This window comes from Montipora capricornis, chromosome 5 (assembly GCF_036669925.1).
Source record: "Montipora capricornis isolate CH-2021 chromosome 5, ASM3666992v2, whole genome shotgun sequence".
NCBI classification, from domain to species: domain Eukaryota; kingdom Metazoa; phylum Cnidaria; class Anthozoa; order Scleractinia; family Acroporidae; genus Montipora; species Montipora capricornis.
In genome coordinates, this window is record NC_090887.1 from 20,401,116 (window position 1) to 20,420,310 (window position 19,195).

Genomic DNA, 19,195 nt, shown 5'->3' on the forward strand with positions numbered 1-19,195 from the left:
TGTTGTTGTAGTTTTCTTACCACTTTTCCTTTTTTTTTAAAGTAAACATTGACCCTTTCCTCCCTGAAGCGACCCACAATGACAAGTAGAAATCGTCTGGCGTTAGTAGACACAGTAAAATCTACAGGGGTGCCACTCTTAGGAGGGAGAGGGTTAAGGGGACATAGTTTTTGAGTGGACTTACGTGTTGTTATCCAATTCATCCTGAAGAGGCCTTCATTGACAAGTAAAATCGTTGGTGTTAGAATGAGTAAAATGTATAGGTGTCACTCTTAGGAGGACGGGTGATTTATAACACCATTGACTACCAGGGGTTTCCCATTGACAAGTAAAAGCGTGCTGGCCGGTTTAGGCACAAGGTTTTTATTAAAGCTGGGACTAGTTTTTGAAGTGGACCTACATGTTGTTTCCTTTGACTGCCGCTGTCCTGACTTATCCAATAAATTATTGTTATTATGATTTAGAATGATACTAAAATAGTGGATAGAATTGAAAAACTTGCGCTCTGATTGCATGGCCACTCAAACTCCAGATATCCTTTAGCTCTTCACCTGCGCCGAAATTGCGCGGGATTTGTGCCGAAAATGTTGTAATCTGTGCAGGAAAAAATAAATTAGTCATCTTTTTGTGCTAATTTTATTATCTCACTGTTTTAGTTTATACTAAAAGAACTATCACTTCAGCATCGGTGGCTACTTTACCTTGCTGTTTCGCGGGTCAGTAAATATCCACCACCTGCAGCCACCTCCACTTTGGTGAATAGTTGTTAAGTATTGATCCTTTTAATCTTGTTGATATGAAGTTAAGTTTATATTCAGAAGTAATATTGCTCTTTTTCTAGCAACTAAAAGCCCAAGTAAAAGAAATTGAGAACACAAGGAATCAAATACAGCACTCAGATTTGCCACAGTTTGACGAGCAAATCAAGGCACTGCAAGATGAAGTAAAGGCTGGGGTAAACTCATTTCGCGAAGTTCAACAGATGTACACACATGAAAAACTGAACAAAGAGCCTAAAAGAATGCCTTTTGCCAAAGACAGGAATTCTGGTAATTTCATTTCTTGAATAGAATACCGTTATTTTTGTTTTGAGTATCTAAGTTTCACAGGTATTAAGTTAAGAAAATTTCTTACTGTGTCTGCATAGCCACTAAGTATTGTAAAACTCAACTTTTTTCTTATTTAGACACCATGTAAGTCCCAGTTTTTGAGGGGTCAATGCATGTAATGCTATTGAATAGATAAATGATCACAATCCAATGAATAACACAATCATGAGATTGGTTTTGGCAAGTGCTCATATCCTTTTGATAGTGATTTACCACAGTTGTCAACATTCAGTGTCCATCTTGTGGAGAGGAGCAAGTGAATGATGATAAACTGATGATGATAATGATCGATTGTGTCATAATTTAAACTTCCTAGTTATTCGCGGGGGGGGGGGGGGGGGAAGTGATGAATAATGACAGTGTGTGAGATGGCCACGGTGTTTGTGGATCATTAGGTACCTACTTGTACATTAGATTTGTGTTATTGGTGCTGAATTATTTCTGTTGGATAATATCTAGCACAGGGCCTGGATGTTACAGAGTCAAGTAATAGCTCTCAGCCTGCATATCCAGTCACAGGTTGTTGTAGAGGAAGATGCACAAGCTTCTTGGGATTCTTTAAATAAGGTCTGTAAGTTGTTATTTGATTTGATCATAGAAGATCATAGCAAAACACTTTTTAAAAGGACTCCAAACAGGAGAGCAGAACATTTGAGAGTTCTTTGACACCAGTCATTATTAAAATTTAAAGTGCCTATGATGTAAAAGATATCTTTTGCGTATTTGAGGAATGGTGTTTTCTATTTTGGAATTCTTCTTTTGTTCCAGAGATATTCAAGTTTTTGTTAAAAAATTACAGCTGACCGACACCCATGCAATATTTTGGAGATATTCTCAATTTTGTGATTCATTACAATCATTTGCAGTGTTTGTGAAGTCATCAAGTTTTGTTTAAAAACTTGAATATCTCTGGAATAAAAGAACGTATTCCAAAATAGAAAACACCATTCTTTGAACATCTTTTGAAAGGTCTTTAAAGGTAAGCAAAAGATATTTTTCACTTCATAGGCACTTTAATGCAAGTTATTGAAGTGTGAAAATGAGCAATTTTGATTAAATTAAAACAATCTCAACTAAATGAACAGTTTCATAATCATGAATGCATCAAAAGAGGTGTCAGCTCCTGTATGTGATACTCTGCTGTTGGTGAACATCTCCCAGAATATCACAGTCTTCACCAACCAAATAGGTATACATGAGCCAATTTACCACATCTTGCAAAGATGCAGAGGCTCCATTAGTTAAAGTGCCTGATTTATGAAATGCCATTGATCAAGGAAAGGAGGATACTTTAAACATGCAAGCAGACAATCAGCTGACGTTTAATAGTTATACTCAGACATAAGATGATGCTGAAGTGTCTTAATTGTCCTTGAGTTAACCGGTATTCCTTTTAAATTGTTTATTTTTTTGGGGTGCTTCATATTATTTAATTCCTATTATACATGTATGGACAGGGGTGTTTCACTGAGAACTAAAACACTCTTATAATTAATGTGACGACTACATCTGGGAACCGAGGGGAGTATTTTCGTATGTAACATGAGTTGTCATATTAAGCAATGACGGACGTCACCATTCCCGCCTTTTTTTTCTGCCTTTTTTGTTTGTATTTAATACCCAGTATTTGTATTAAATTATTGTCGATATAATAAAAGAAAATTACATTTTAGCTCGAAGATATGAATTTATGGCAAGAACAACAGCTCACTTGCCAGATATTGTTCTTGCCATGCAAACATAAAATTCACTTCTTCTCACCACTGTGGAGTAAATTATCTAAGATTATATATGTGTGGCAATATTATGTAATATTATTTTTATATGATATGTTGGCTTAAAGGACGTCCAGGGTAATATTTACTATTCCCATTGACGCACTTGTGACTGTGCATTTTTTTAAATAGGGGCTGTTGGAGTTAAACGAACTGATTCACGACTTTCAGCTTTAGTGCATGTAAGTGAATTAACTTGATGTAAAAATCATTTAGATCACAAGTGATGCAGAATGTTCATTCGCGTTTTACCTGAACTTTAAACTTAAAAACCTTTAGGAGCAGCAAGAAGTGATAGACTCCATTGAAAACAACATTGAACATGCTCAAGTTAACGTGGAGGAGGGTGTCAACCTTTTAGGGGTGGTAAGACTTTACTTTTTTCAGAGTTTAAAAACCACATTGACTGTTCTTCCACAATTTTGGCACTGCTAAGTAGATCTTTCCATCCTTCATCCCTTTTGCCTTCCATAACCCTCACTACTGTACGTCATCCTTTCAACACTTTCCTACTCTCTGACAACCCCCTTCAAAAATTTACTTGGGGATATCTGAACTCTCATTAAGAGCCTCCTTTATATTTATGTCTCGTTCAAAAATGGTTTATTTTTGTTATTTTTTTCCAGGCTGGAAAAATTAAAAGTTTTTAATCTTGACTTTTGTTGAGAAGCATGGACAACTAGGCTCGATTACCAGTCCGCTGTTTCGGAAAACTGAGCCCGCGCTCCAACCCCCGGCACGCGGACTCGAGAGAGCGGCGGAAATCGAGCCTAATGGACAACTCAAGCTTGAACAATTTTAGTAATCTTTACAAAATTCCACTGACTGTCTTTATCCAGAAAATGAATAATAATTATATAATTATATATTTTTCGTGTTATCATTGACATTTTCACTTTTTTAGTGCTGTGCATTTTATATTTCAGGCCAACAAGTTAAAAGCTGTTACGTATCCTGTCATTGGTGCTGCTGTAGGTGGACTGTTTGGTGGTCCTGTGGGACTAGCTGTGGGTATCAAGGCAGGAGCTGCTGTTGCTGTCGGGGGAGGGGTGCTTGGCTTTTTTGGTGGAAAATATGTTAAAAAGAAGAATGATGATGTTACTGACATACAGCTTGAAAACTTAAGTTCGAATAAGGACAAATCTCAGTGAAGGAGTCTGTACAGTCCCCACCCCCCCTCCCCCTTACCCCCTTATATTTCCATATTTCCACAATGTAATTTTTGAAAATGTTCTTTGCGTTGTGTACCTAATATTGGAGATAGAGTAGAGGGTGTAAAACTGCAGGTTGCAGGTCATTGTTTCGCCATAGCTGAAACAAGTCAGACCTATCAGACCTTAACACTATGCTTTAGATAATGTTTAAGCCTAAGGTTAGCATTTTTGTAAAGGTCTGGGTTGTTTTCAATTATGGTAAAACATTGACCTGCAACCCTAACCTGCACAGAGTCAAATACAGAGCAGGGAGATAGTGGGGCAGAGACTGATCTAGGACAAACTGAAATGAGATCTTTCCTTTTGCCCCACCCTTAGTACTAAGTTTAGTTTTTATTACAAACCCAAATAGTACAAGTTGGGGGATGCCTTGATCATCCACACAAATGCGACAAAATGACAGGGTACATTTACTGTGTTCACTGATTAGAGTGTAATGTGAAGTGCTAAGTTTGTACCCCATACATGTATGAACTATGTGAGCGTTAGCCCTACTAATGGAAATGGGCCCACACAAGGACAGAGAAAAACTCTGACCAGGGTGGGAATTGAGTTCCCACGGCCTGCTCCCGTCTCACCTTGTAGCCCTGTCGGTAGAGCAGCAGTGATCTAACCTGAAGGTCGTGGGTTCAATTCCGACCCTGATCAGAGTTTTTCTCTGTCCTTGTGTGGGCCCATTACCATTAGTAGGGCTAACGCCCACGTGGTTTATATGGGGTAGAAACTTAGCACTTCACATTACACTCACATCAGTTAAGTTTATTCAAATATAAGTGCTACACAACCAACATTTGCAAAAAACGTACTTGTACATGTACTGTGGGCAACCTTATTATTAGATTTCTTAGTCTTTTGAAAAAGCCCACTAATCTGCTTCAGGGGTCAGTTGGAACATTGAAATTGTGTCAACTTAGTGGTGGTCCAGTGGTTAGGGCATTGGGTTTGCTTGCGGTTGTGGTTGTCCCATGTTCAAATCCCACTCTAACCTCTGGTTTGGATTTACTTTCGGTTGTCTCTACCATGCTTTGTAAATAGTCTACTGGTTGCTTCTTGCCAGTTGGGGTTCTTAATCATATTTCTAAGTTTAAATAATTGTTTCTTTCACGTTATTAAAAGTGGGGTGCTTGTGAACGATTTTGATAGCTAAGTGCACTTCCACTATAAACAAAGCATTTACTTTTTTCTTTGATTACTTGTTTTAAATTCTTTGAGTGGAGTTTCTGGAAACTAATCGTATTGCCACAGCACTGTAACTGCATCTTCTCTGTGAAAAAAGGCCAATAATATTTTTTATTTAAACCTAATGTATTTTTAGACTAGCATTAGAAAAGCTGCCAAACATAAAAATTTTATTTATAATAATGTATTAATGTATAAAATATTAATAAGATTGATATTGCTTAAAATTAAATTAGAAGAACCTAGAATTAGTGAACTTTAACCCTATCTTCCCCAAGGCTGTTTCCCCATTGACTAATAAAATCATCTGGTGTAAGACAGTAAAATTGGGAAAAGTTGCTCTTTAGTGTAAAAGTGCACGTTATGACCAGTCAGTAGGGAGCTAAAGCACGTGACATTAATATTTTTGAGACGTGGGCTGCAACTGGAAGTGCACATTTTGCATACCAGGGCCCAGTTCCTCAAAAGCCGATTAATGCTAATCTAAGATTAAAAATTAACCAAGCAGTTTATTTCTCTACTCCCAAATGCTGTCCAACGCAGATTTTCGGCAGAACTTTACATGAGAAGACATCAATCTTGAAAAACAAAAATAAGCAAAAGAAACTTTCACCAAAAAGTTGAAAACGAGAAACAAAAGTTTACGCTAATCCTGGATTAAGTTAATCGGCTTTCGAGGAACCGGGCCCAGGACAGTAGTGTCTCCTAGATTTTTAGACAAATCTTGAATGGAGAAAGGATACTGATCCACAATATAAAAATGTGGTTGTGCGTAGACAGTTTAAAAGGGAAAACAACTCACTTGCGGTTGCCATTCGCTCAACAAAAATATAGTGTGCTTATAAAGCTCCCTAATAATTATAATGGGCCATATTCCATTTACCACCCACTTGTCTTCATGGGTGGTCTCCTGTAAATTTCAATCATCAAGAGATGTAAGAAATCTTGTTACATTATAACAGTAACTTCTCAGGCCATGGTGTGAATTGCAGCATTTTTTTAACATTCCAATTAAATTTGTGACCTAAGTGCAAACTTGAACCAGGAAAAATGTGGGCTGTAACTTGAAGTTACAGGTTAATAATTATTAGTAAAAGGAAAGGACTTTTATAACTGAGTAAAAAGGGACTATTCTTTCAGCCTTAGATTACCTCTGATGAAGACATTAAATATGTTTTGTCTTGAGTTGCTACTCTGTGAGTTACAAATAATCTTCATGCTGGAGGAGCATATCAAACTATGTCTGTACATTTTGTTAACATGCCTTGATCTCTTGAACAAATTTCATGCTCTGTTGTAGCATCTGATGGATGGCCAAATTGTATAGACTCACAAAGACCATTTTCAGGAATTAGTTTCTGCCAAGAGACATTTGAGTGAAGACTGATAATTTGTGTAACCACAGTTACTGAAATGGGGCACTTTCATTTTGTAAAAATGTGGTCGACTTTCTTATTGTAAAAAAAAAATCAGTGACTAACACCCACTCAATAAATTGTGGGGAAGGTATGGTAAGTGATAAAAAAACATATTATTGTCTACTTGAGCATGTGGGAGGTGTGGTAGCCTCATGGTTAGTGCGACTGGTCCGGGTTCGGGCCCTGGCCGGGGACATTGTGTTGTTTTCTTGGGCAGGACACTTTACTCTCACTGTGCACTCTCTACTGGCAAATTTAATGCTGGGGGTAACCCTGTGATGGACTAGCATTACATCCAGAGGGGAGTAGAAGTACTCCTAGTTGCTTCATGCAACAGAAACTGGGATATAAGCTCTGGCCTAATGGGCCACTCTGCTCGAAAGCACACTTTACCTACTTGAGCATTCTGAAAGGGTTGTTTGTGCTTGCCCTTTGGTTCATGAATAGGAACAACCAAGCCCTCATAAGGGGTTTCCTAGTGGGAAAAGTGTCATTTCAATCAAGTTCAAGCCCTTCCAATTTACATTCAAAAGCAAATCAAAATGGTTTTAGTACAGAGAAATGTGCAGCAGCATCTTGCACAAAAGGTTCTTGCTGTCCAGATGACAAATGACACAGATGTCAGTGGATTCAGTAGACTGAAGTTGCTCCAATATACCTTGAGCAACTTGTACACTTCTCTTCTGTTTCCATGACACATTTTCTTAAAGCAAGAACTACCCCTTTTAACCCATTTGTCTCCGAAGTGGTCCCTATTGACGAGTAAAATCTCACTCTCAGGATTGAAGGGGTATTAGTTAAACTCCTGGGCCTGGTTGTTTGAAGGCCGATTAACTTAATCCAGGATTACTGTAAACTTTTGTTCATATGTTTTCAACTTTTTGGTGGGAGTTTCTTTTGCTTATTTTTGTTTTTCTGTTCAGATTAACTTCTTCTAATGTAAAACTTTGCCGAATATCAGCGTTGAACAGCATTTGGCAGTAGAGAAATAAACTCCTTGGTTAATTTTTGATCTGTGATTAGCGTTAATCAGCTTTTGAACAACTGGGCCCTAGGGGTTCCCCATTGACGAGTAAAATCGTCTGGCGTTGGACAGAGTAAAATACCAAGTATAGCCGGTTTAGGCTGGTTCAGCAGTCAAAGTAATGTCACAGTTTTTCAGTGAGTGATAAACCAGTTGACGAGTTTCAATCGTCTGGTGTTAGAGTAAAATACTAAGAATGGCGGTTTAGGCTGGTTCAGGGGTGAAAAGGTTAATGGGGCATAGTTTTTCGGTGAGTGAACCCTTTCACCCCCGTGGGGTTCCCCATTGAGGAGTAAAATCGTCAGGTGTTAGACAGTGTGGCACTCTTGGGAGTGAAAGGGTTAACCCATTGACAAGTAAAATCGTCTGACGTTGGACAAGAGTAAAACACTAAGAATGGCCGTTTCGGGGGTGAAAGAGTTAAAAGGACACTTATGGTTATTTTAATGCACCTTGATGTTGTTTAACATAAATGAGTCATGCTGCAGTCAAGCCCTTATCATATTTTATAAATAATCTGAGACCCAAATCTCTTCTGAATCACAAAGAGTACCAAAAAGGCAATTCAGTCACCAAAAAAAAATTAATAATTCAAGACTTCATGAACAATGATATTGAAATCGAGGGCTTTTGGACCCTTGGGAAAGGGTACATTGCAAGTATTTTGTTAATGTTTATAATTTTAACCATTAGTTAAGTTAGGCTTCGATCGCTTGCATTGACCATTATGATGACTACTGAATATGGTTCAACTGGTATTTAACACCAATGTTTGCACTGTTAAGTTTTAATTTCAACCGGTTTCAGCTGTAAAACTATGTCTTGGTTGCACCAGGAAAAAAAATACAACATCGAACCAGTTCCTCATGAAACAGACTTTTGCTGTGATGATATTAGTAATCGATGCAACGCTGGTGTGATCTCAACCATAACTCCAGAGATACATGTATAGTGTTGAACATTCATAATGATCAAAGGAGTCGAGGTTGACTTTCAAATTATACTCATTTTAGTAAAGTTATGACAGAGTTCAAGAGTTTCCAACTTCCAAAATTTTTCAAAGCTTAACTCTATGATAGAACTAGTCTTTGTAAACAAACCCTTTAGAGTAGCCGTCCCCTGTTCGAGTACACTTAGTTGACCTTGTAATCCATGGTCTTGTTGAATACAACTACAGATTGTGAAAAGAACATTTTCAACCAGGGGATATTAGTTTTTATTCTGAAAACCTACTTCTTTATAAAGATTGATGTTCCGTTCATTGCTGCCTCAGCCAGACAATGTTATTTGTTAATCATAATTTTCTGTTATCAGCTTTGAACTGAATGACTTCATAACGTTTTAAGTAGAGTTCTATTTCACTGAGGTACTGAAAGCATCTAACATATTTTGATATGACACATTCTGGCTGCCACTGACAAGTTTACCAAAAATACTAGGTAGCAACTCCGTCTGCAATTAAGCCAAGTAAAATTGTCAATCATTTGTTAGGTATCTGAAGGCCCAGGTGAACAAACTTGGTTAATAAGTACGTGTAAAACAAAATTGAAGCTATCAAGCTCATCCCTTTTATGATGAAATTTGTGTATTTAGGAAAAATTATTCTACATAAAAATAATAATAATAATAATAATAATAACAACAACAACAACAACAACAACAATAATAATAATAATAATAATAATAATAATAATAATAAGGAAATAAACCAAATGACCAAATGAAGCCTGGACAACATTTTGAACTCATAAAAATTTTGCTTTCAATATATGTGATCAGTCCTCTCACTCAAAAATGTTCCTTGTGGTATCCCTGCAAATGGCTAAACACAGTCATGGCACGTGGACAGATGGAAACTCAGGTCATTCTCACACCTTACACAGATGACTGACCTGCCCTGACAAAAGCCTGACCGTAAGTCATCGCATGAGAGGTCACATACATTGTGTTATAGCTGGAAGGAATAACAGTCGAGTTTTTTTTTCAAATTAGAACTCTAAAAAATGATTTTATAAACACTCTTCACCCTATCCCAACTTTCATCCATAATCCCACCCCACATAAGGTGGGACATTCTCTCTTTCCATAATGCAAGGTATCCTTCTTGCAGATACATGTAGCATGGACTGGCATGTTCTATTGTTTGAAAAATTTACAGCCAAGTATTAAAATAATGTTCACAACTGTCACAATTCATCCCTAAGTAAAGTGTATCTATTGTAACTTGGTGCAAGCTTTTTGAACACTGTTTCTGGTGGTGAGGTCTGTTCTTTCTTGCTTGATCCACTGCCAGATTTTCTAGAATCTGGCTTGTCTGTTTCAGGTTGTGTTTCTGTGCCGGTGTTGTCTGTGTCCACTCCAGTTGCAGCAGCATCGTCAGTATCTGGAGTCCCCTAAAAATACAGGTTATAACCTCAGATACATGTAAGAAGAGGTTGCATTTAAAAACATTTCCTCACAGCTACATGTAATTGTTATTACAAATAAATCATAAATTATCGTATGAAAAGTAGACAGCATTGTCTTTTCCTCCCTGTTACTGTAAAATATAGTGCATCAGTGTGCAAGTCAATATAATTTATTGCATGTACATGTGTGGTACCATAATGACACAGACATGTCCATGATTGGTGTTTCAATGTTTTTACTGTGCCTTTCAATAACATGCGGACTAAAAAATTCAAAGGTCAATCGACAAATGCGTTTTTCGCAACAGTCAATCAAATATTCGGCGGCTACTCCCAGCTTCCAACTATGTTGTCTGAACTGTGCTCAACGATTTGATTTGATTACTGCACGCTCGACAGTAGTCGGAAGCTGGGAGGAGTCGCCGAACATTTGATTGACGGTAGCGCAAAACGCATTTGTCGATTGAGCTTTGAGTTCGAGAGTCCGCATGTTATTGAAAGGTGCAGTAAATAATGCTGGTTATAATGCTGGTAGTATACAATGTAGGTATGGAGCTTTGTTAAATCAATCACGATGAGGGGAAGGAAACAACTATAATAACAGTATATCTGGTTAGAGGAATTTACACCAATACAATTAGCGAAAGTTTTGTCATGAAAAAAACTACAGCAGCCTAAAGAGAATAAGAAAAACCAGCTCTCCATGAGAGATGATAGTTGCTTGGTTAGGGTTTAGACAATTTACATAGTGTTCCAGTAACATGTACCTGTAGTTCAGTGTGAGAGGCTCATTGCTTTCAGTGGCCAGACATTAAGTAGTTTCTTTTTTAATGACTTGGCATGAGGTACTTACTGATCATACACGTACATGTACACTGTAGATCCTGTAGATCCTTTGTATTTTTCATTCAGATAATCATGGTGAAAGTGAACAGAGTTTCTTGTCTTGTACATTCCACAGGCAAGTACGTAATAATGACCAGCTCCTGCAGTAAGCATGGTGACTAATGTACATGTACAGACTGTATAAAGTACAGGGTATAATTTATTCTTACCGTTTGTTCTTCAGGATCTGGTCCATGGTGAAACTCCCTGTGAAGCTTTCCAGAATGCAAATCAGCCACAAACTTCTGAAGCTTTCCTGGTGTTCTGTACAAATAAAAAACATCAAAAGCTGTGATTATATGAAACTGATAAAATGTAATATCCAAAGCAATAATTATGTAACCTAAGTTTGTGACTGACCATTTACATGTACGAAATTCAATGTATATTTGGAATACACTTGTCTACAAAATACAAGACTGATGATCATGATCATGCAGTTTTAGTTGAGATAAAGGGACAAGTACAGCTGCACAATACCTTCTGTTCATTGTGTACTGAGTGAGTAACAATAAAACCCAAGAAAGATCTGGCCCCAGTTGTTCAAAAGGTGGATAATGCTATCCACCGGATAAATCACTATCGATTGGGTAGCGCAATTGGTTTCCCTACGACTTTATCCACTGAGTACTAGTGATTATTTTTATCTAGTGGATAGCGTTATCCATTGTTTGAACAACTGGGTCCTGATGCCTCAAATCCGAAGTTTTCCTCTAATGTATTTTCAGTGTTTTTCTTTCCACTTGTAGCCGACTTACTTGATGTCTTCAAACTTGGGAAAAAGATACATGTGTTTGAAGCTGTCAATAGCTATCAATGGTAGATCCTGAGAAGGGATAAAATGTACAAAGTATGCTTTCAACAAGGGTAACAAACTTTAAAGCAAGTCACACATCAGTCCTACAGGTGTATGTATCAAAATATCACCTCAAACATACACATACACACAATCACAAAAGCCAAGATTTGGAGAAATTCTTCATGCACTTTTTCATTTCAGTGATTCACTTGTTTGGATTTACCTCTGGTCCTTTTCCTAAATGGTGCAATGGATGTGAAAATTTCAAGCCATCAGCAATGAGAAAGTTGATACTACCTGCAAAAATATTACCAACAGTAATTTCAGCAAAATGGGTAGGCTTTCGTTGGGTTACGATTGGCTCAGAGTTCCAGGGATGAGGCAAGACCCAGGATCAAAAACCACCAAAGCTGAGGACATGACCCATTTCATCAAAGGACAAAATAATGGAGATCCAGTGGTCCTGACCACATATTGACCCCTTCTGATTCAAGGTGGGTACCTCCAGGGTTTTCAATAAAAACTTTAGCAGGAGGCAAAACCTGAAGAGTAGGTGGAGAATGGACAATGTGCATCCTCCCCCAGGAAAAATTTGACATAGGCCTCTTAGAATGCATTTCCTACATTCCGGGAGCCCGAATAAGGGTACACCTGTACCTGTCACCATATTCATACACACAGAAAATGAAGGAAGCCCAATTGAAAAAAAAAAACAAACAAACAAGACTATACCATTTTTTCTATACTCTTCAATCCCATTACCTTTCTCTTGCATAAGTTGTTTCCCAACTTCTGATTTGTACAAATCAATGCTAGCTCTGTCATCAGGATGATAAAATAGAAGGAGAAATGGAAGACCTTCCTCTGTCAGTTCCTCTGCATTCTCAAATGTAATTTCCCTGACAAGGGGTATGCACTTGTCTGATATCCATGTTTTCATCAGGTCAAAGTTGTTAAGATCTCCCATATATATCAACTCTGCTTCTGAACCTTTCTATAAAAAGTAGTGAATAGTATTTAAATTTAGTATGTGAATATTTGCATTAAATCAAGTCCATAACAAGGAGTATACTGTACACCACTTATAATGGTCTGCTGGATACAGCCATGCATTAGGGTTCCTTGTGCTAAGGTGATGAGTTGAAGAGTCTGGTCTGTGTTGTAGGACTTAACAAGGAAGAGTAAAGAATGCGTAATGTACAGTGCAGTTTTATCCTTTCTACCATCCTCTCTTTACATTCTTCCCTTAACTTCCCTTAACAGTGAAACAGATGCCAGTCTGCATAGCTACGTAGGTTACCGGGATTTATCAGTAACCATAACAGCCCCCATAAGGAGCTGACAGCCAACATCAAAAGCTACTGGATGTCTCGGGCAGGTAACCTCTAACTTAACCTATAAATACATGTACAATGTACTTTATTTGACTGACCATAGCTTCGGTGACAATAATTATTAGGTATTTACTCAATTTTCTTGGAGTGTTGCACTAATAGCCTGCGAGCAGTTTCTTTCCCTAATTTGCATAATTAACTTTTTCTGTAGCGCGAAGGATTTCAGGAACAAAAACAGACTACTCGTAGTCTATTGCACTAACAATGGTTCACGAAAAATTAGAAATTTTCCAGCTCTTACATTTTGTGGTCTAAAAACAATGTTATCTCCAGTTTGCCGTTCTTTAGCAGATGCATCACTGCAAGAGAAACAGTTCATTGATCAGAACTTCCATCAGGAAATATTACATTATACATAATAATTGGCAGGACCAAAGCGACGCAGTCTAGATACACTGTAATACAGGTGCCATGTCTGACCAACTTAGTAGATCATATTCTTTGGTGTGGCAAGCCTGACTTCACAGATTAATGAAAAACAACCCTTCAATGTTCATAACCCACAGCACAGTATTGCAAAAAAAAGTAGGGAATGGAATTTCCAGTGTTGTGGAGTGTTCTTTGTACTAGATCATGGCTGACAAATTAAATTCTTTGAGATACTACATGTACTGTAGCTAGATAAAAAACGAATCTCCAATCGCTGGGTATGATAATTATAAGGCGGTCCCTGCTCGAGTCTATTACAAAGAGATGGAATAATATTATGTGGTCTTGTTTTCTTGGGCCAAAATGTGGGTTAAGGGTCCTTGTTTTTCTCATTTCCAGTGTGATTTAATTGCATTGAAGAAAAATAACAACCCAAGAAAACAAGGGTAGTGAGGTATTTATTTACCCAAATCCAACATGGAACTGGCAATCATCTCTAAACTCCTCTGCAACCTAAGAAAAACACAATAAATTACAATGTATGTTTGCCACACTTGGTGAGAGATTCGTGAAGTTAAGTACATTATTTTTTCCTCAATGCATGAGCGGGTGAAATTCGACAAATCTGCAGCAATCTGATTGGATTTTTGCAGCCGGCAGAATCTTCTCATCCGGCCCGCTCATGGCAGGTGGAATCCTAGCTAGTTGCGTGAGCTTGTGTGATGGCCTTAAATTTCCATTTTTTTCGACAACAAATTTGTTTACATACAGAAGTTACTTTGTATTAGACAAGGTTTGGAATATAATTCAAACAAAAATGTTTCTCTTTAAAACGTTCAGTTTGTGAGTTGCTTTATACTGTATTCGCTATCAAGTGTGGTGTGAGTCAACAATTAAAAAAGTGATTTCAGAGAGGAAGGGGGAGAGAGAGGAAAAAAATAAATAAGTTATTTACCAGCTAAGGGTTGGTCTGTAGAGTGAAAAACTGTGACCAAGGTCACAGTTTTTCACTTTACAGACCTCCCAGCTGGCAAATAATATATATGTATGGGTAGAGCTGTGAAAAAAATGTATGCCACTTCAAATAAAATATGAAAAATCAGTAAATAAATACAGTGCATAATGTACCTTCTCAAAATTCTTGTAACTATCACTCTCTTTACTTTCCAAGTATGCAATGACACTTCTCTTAGAGGTCTGTTTGAGAAAAGTAGATTAAACAGGACACAGTTTTTGACATACCGTACTCAAAAGACACATGGCTGGACAACATCAAAACATCTGTAGCTGTATACATGGAAAGTTGGAAACAAAGTTTACCTTGGTTGAGTTGATGATCAAGAGGTTTATTATTTATGAGAATAGTACAGTGTAACTGTTAAAGCTTCAGTCAGACTTACAAGTTGTTAGCGCTGGGTTCATTGACCCATTCAGATTGGAAGCTGTGAATGTTTGAACCTGAAAATGCTTTTATCCTAGGGTACACTTATTTGCGAACAGCTAACCTAACCCTCCTGCAGGTTCAGGTACAATGTACAGGTATGTTTGGTTTGGGCCTGATTGCATTGTGGCCAAGTTGCTGTACACACAATACAGATACAGACAGACTCTCTTGTTCTGAAAAACTTGCCTGTTGGTAATAATAAATTTATTTGAATGAAGAAGTTCACACATGAATGATAAAACAAGAAGGAAAATTTTGAAGGTCTATTTTGAGTAATTACTGAAACATACATGTATCATCATACATGTAATTGACTAGGATTTCTACTTAGTAACACTTAAAGTGGTCACAATATTGAAATCACTCCCATTATAAATACCCCTGGCCTTTCTGCCATTCTGAGGAGAGCCTGTCCCAGTAGCATTACTGTAAGCTACCATAAAATTATTCTTCAGATTAATCAAAAACTATTTTCAAAAAACCTAGTTCTATAACCATTGAATAATTCTGAGAAACAACGCCTTCATATATGTATATCTTCCTTCATGGGAATTTTCCACAAAAATTAATAAGCTCTCATCTACAATGACATCCATGCTTTTTGTACTTACATCAACATGGAGATCACTAAGAGTATGAAATTCCTGGACTTTGATTCTCATTTGCTCTCTGATATAGTTTGAGAAGGCATCAACAGATCTCTGGCCCCTGTATTCTCTTCTTGTCACCTGCAAAAGAAGAATAATACAGAGCTTGCTTTGAAAAAAACCTGTCATTATTTTTTTCAAATGACAATTTCCAACAATGTTTTTTTTTTTTGTAATCTAGTGAAACGCAAATAAAAAACTAGCGACGTCCATGCCACATGCCAACGAAACTCAAAACACACAGCTGCTGGTCAGCTTGGTCCAATGTACAGGTCCAACTGCACAGGTAATGCAGCAAAAATACCTCTTTGAATTTCATTGTTTCTGCCACCCTCTGATTTGAACTGTTTCAAACTTAGAGTAAGACAAACACAGACAAACACAGATGTTGTAGAAAGGCCAGCATGAAGTGATACATTACCTGTGCATTTCTCCACATTTTCAGCGTTGGGTATTTTGTGATGTGAAATCTTTGTGCAATTTCCTGTTCAGCTTCGCAGTCCACTCTTCCCATCACTACACCACTCTACAAAGAAACAGAAGACACAGTACAAGAATCTTCAGGTGATTCTCATGGTACATGTAGGATTTATTGTCACAGCCTCAATGGATGCACTACTTGTTGTGGCCCAGTGGTTAGAGTGCTTGCCTTGAGATCCGGAGATCCCGGTTCAAGACCCGCTCTGACCACTCGTTGAATTCGATCCTGGTAGTTCCTGGTTCAACTTCCCAGCTACACTAGTAAATAGCCAACTGGTTTGCCTCTGGCCAGTTGGGATTCTTAACAGTTGTTGTTGTTGTTCTGTTCTGTTGTTTCATTGTGTTTCACCCTGAAAAGCCCCTAGGGGGAACGGTCAATTAAGTATGTATTGTATTGTAAATACATGTAATTGAAGAATTTACAAAATTTTTATACTTTGAGGAACAAGTAACAGTCATTAAATGTGAAACCCATGTGCATAACAGACTCTCCACTGCTACATGTATTGGAGTGCTCTGGGTAAAAACCTTTTCCCTTTTCTTTGGTGCTTTCACAAACTTGCATTCAATTTTCACTACATGCAAATAAGCTGCACACAAATTTGAAGTAACAAAGTCCATGCTTTGGGCTAAAAATACAACGTAGGTCAACAAGATGAAAACAAGCTATATTAATTAAAATAGTCCTCTTGCCCCGAGTTTTTGTTAGTTATGATGAGAATAACATATTTCATAACTTAAGCATTGTTTGATGAAGAAATTTGGCCAAAAAGTTGGAAAATGACACCAATGCCGACAACTTAACCCCAACATTTTAAACTTGCATTGAAAGAACCATCTATGTGCCAAGAAAGTGTCATAAGATAAAAAAGTATTGCCAAGAGTTTGTAAATGCTATCCAAAATATTGGCACAGCCAGCAAAATAAAAGTACTGACGTAAAAAAAATACATGTTTTATCAAAGAGATTAGGAGGACACATCCAAGAAGATCAAAGACATTCATCAATTTGGGTGTACTTTAATTAAAGTTTTGTTGCATTGACAGTACTACTGAAAATTTACCGGATATTCTTCCTTGACAATGTCGGAGGCTTGTTCAAAAACTGGAGCCAGCATCTGACTAAATCTGCACCTGCAAAGTAAAAATAAAAAGTTGACCACAATTGATAATAATATCAAGTATAATTTTACAATTTCCATTCACATCTGACTTTTTGTTGTCAGTTTATCTTTGTATTTGTACTGTAGGAAGCACATTGGATTAAGAGCCTAAGTTAAGCAGCTTGCTGTATCAACAAAGTAGATGGAGACAACCTTTGGGTCTCAAGTGCTCTCAAAGGAAAAACTTTCACCTTTCCTTTACACAAAAAGAGTCCCCTTAAAATCTTGAAACCAGTTTAGTGGCGTTGGCATGAAAATCAGTCTTTTAGATGCTATACATACAAGTTCCACGAACAAACAACAAATTAAAAAAAACATGAGAAGCTGATTCTTGGCACATAAATGGAAAGTGATTAAAATGGAGTAGGGTTGGCTGCACAGCACTGGATAAGCAATTAAAACCCATTCACCCCTAAAACGGCCTAAACAAGCCATACTTAGTATTTTACTCTGTCTAATGCCAGACAATTTTACTCATCCATGGGTAGCCCCCAGGAGTCAATGGGTTAATCACTCACTAAAAAACTATGTCCCATTAATCACTCAAAGTGGGATCATTTTAATGACTAGGGATTTTAGCTATTAATTCTGGGGGAATAAAAGAGTCCATGAAAACAAGGGGCGTCAATACAAGCGTAAATGATATTTGAAACTTGTTATCAACGGGAGAAGAACAAACATGTAAGCCTCTAAGTTGTTATCATCATCATTATCATTAGACAAAATGGTAAAAAACAACACTATTAGCTCACCAGTCTGCGTAAAAATTGACAAAAACCACCTTGTTCTCGGCTACAAGAGAAAAAGACAAAAAGAGTTACCTTAAAGCCGAAAACAAAAATGCAGCAGAAAATAGATAGCAACAATCCCTGTCAGCTGGCCAGATCAACAATGGCATACAACGCAGATGAAATGAAATGAATACAGCTCTATATCCAAACACAATTTGAATCAATTTCCTTACCGAGAGTCTGATCGAAGTTTTGGCCGTTAAGCTGCACTACATGGCCAGATAGCGAAAAATGAAATTGGAAAAAGGCCTGCAAAAGTAAATTCCGATCGATGGTTATTTTCATTTTAAATGACTAACAAATTCATGAATAGATTTAGACGTGGACTCCAGCTTGATCGTCACTACCGGCGAGTGATCAAACGATTTCCGTGAACAGAAGTTCAAAACATTCAAAAATAAGCCCGTACCACTAAAAGGCAAAAAAGCCACATCTGCACCAGATTCCACATCTTTAAGACAACAAAAAAACCTTAAATTAATTTGTCTAAAAGATCTAGAAATAACTCATTTTTCCCGGTTTGTCGACTGACACGGCAATACGTGAGTGGCCTGTTATGCGCATGCGACATGTGGCGACTTTCAAAAATTTGCATAAAATAATGCAACAATCTAACATCCCTTTTGATTGGTTGTCTTTTTCAGTCGTTTCTTGACCCATATTTCTCGTTCTCTGGCAACGGTCTTTCAGCTTACTTCTTTCTACAAAAGCTAGAGGTAGCAAAAGAAATTTTGCACAAAAATTTGGTTTTATCAACGGAGTTGATAATGTAAATTGACCAACGTACAGGGATTCTAAAACTTGACAGTACGGTGGTCAATTTACATTATCAACTCCATTGATAAAACCAAATTTTTGAGTACTACTTCCCCACTGATGCAGTACCACGGTTTCTTTAGAAACTACCCCCTTAAAGGATTTCTTGGTCAGGATGAATAAGTAAATGAGGAAAAAAAGAAACGCCCGAACAGACGAAAATTATATATATTTTGTCATTTTGCCATTATTTTCAGTTATTGACTGGGGAATGAGCAGAATTGTTTTAGCATAATTTTTAGAGCTGAAATATACTATGATGTTATTCACTGGAATTTTTT

The 19,195-nt window shown here is 37.4% G+C and overlaps 3 protein-coding genes across 5 annotated transcripts in view; 2 read left to right on the top strand and 1 right to left on the bottom strand.

The window, feature by feature from the left end:
• LOC138048486 (syntaxin-17-like) overlaps nucleotides 1-6,462 on the top strand; it is a 12,988-nt gene extending 6,526 nt beyond the window's left edge. The window contains exons 3-6 of the mRNA XM_068894671.1: nucleotides 842-1,049; nucleotides 3,017-3,066; nucleotides 3,164-3,250; nucleotides 3,811-6,462. Of these exons, the coding sequence (XP_068750772.1) occupies nucleotides 842-1,049; nucleotides 3,017-3,066; nucleotides 3,164-3,250; nucleotides 3,811-4,035 (570 nt within the window). The 3' untranslated portion in view covers nucleotides 4,036-6,462. The remainder of the gene's footprint in view (nucleotides 1-841; nucleotides 1,050-3,016; nucleotides 3,067-3,163; nucleotides 3,251-3,810) is intronic.
• A 1,660-nt stretch (nucleotides 6,463-8,122) lies between these two features.
• On the bottom strand, nucleotides 8,123-18,671 carry LOC138049865 (endoplasmic reticulum resident protein 44-like). Its single transcript, XM_068896329.1, has 14 exons — nucleotides 18,508-18,671; nucleotides 18,272-18,347; nucleotides 18,060-18,099; nucleotides 17,209-17,278; nucleotides 16,087-16,191; nucleotides 15,630-15,746; nucleotides 14,703-14,771; nucleotides 14,041-14,087; nucleotides 13,447-13,504; nucleotides 12,574-12,805; nucleotides 12,035-12,108; nucleotides 11,771-11,838; nucleotides 11,183-11,276; nucleotides 8,123-10,112 (listed from the first exon to the last, which is right to left on the bottom strand). The coding sequence occupies exons 1-14, from the start codon at nucleotides 18,547-18,549 to the stop codon at nucleotides 9,906-9,908; spliced, it is 1,299 nt and encodes a 432-aa protein (XP_068752430.1). The 5' UTR covers nucleotides 18,550-18,671; the 3' UTR covers nucleotides 8,123-9,905.
• Nucleotides 16,108-19,195, top strand: part of LOC138049859 (uncharacterized) — a 66,101-nt gene continuing 63,013 nt past the window's right edge. For all 3 annotated transcript variants that reach the window (XR_011132468.1, XM_068896321.1, XM_068896324.1), the window contains exon 1: nucleotides 16,108-16,229. The gene's annotated coding sequence lies outside the window, so the exon portion shown is untranslated. The remainder of the gene's footprint in view (nucleotides 16,230-19,195) is intronic.

Coding starts and splice junctions, on each gene's coding strand:
- LOC138049865 (XM_068896329.1), bottom strand. CDS start 18,549: ATGTGGAATCTGGTGCAGATGTGGCTTTTTTGCCTTTTAGTG. Junction 18,100..18,271: donor AAACTTCGATCAGACTCTCG/GTAAGGAAATTG, acceptor TTTCTCTTGTAG/CCGAGAACAAGGTGGTTTTT. Junction 10,113..11,182: donor CAGATCCTGAAGAACAAACG/GTAAGAATAAAT, acceptor CTGTATTTTTAG/GGGACTCCAGATACTGACGA.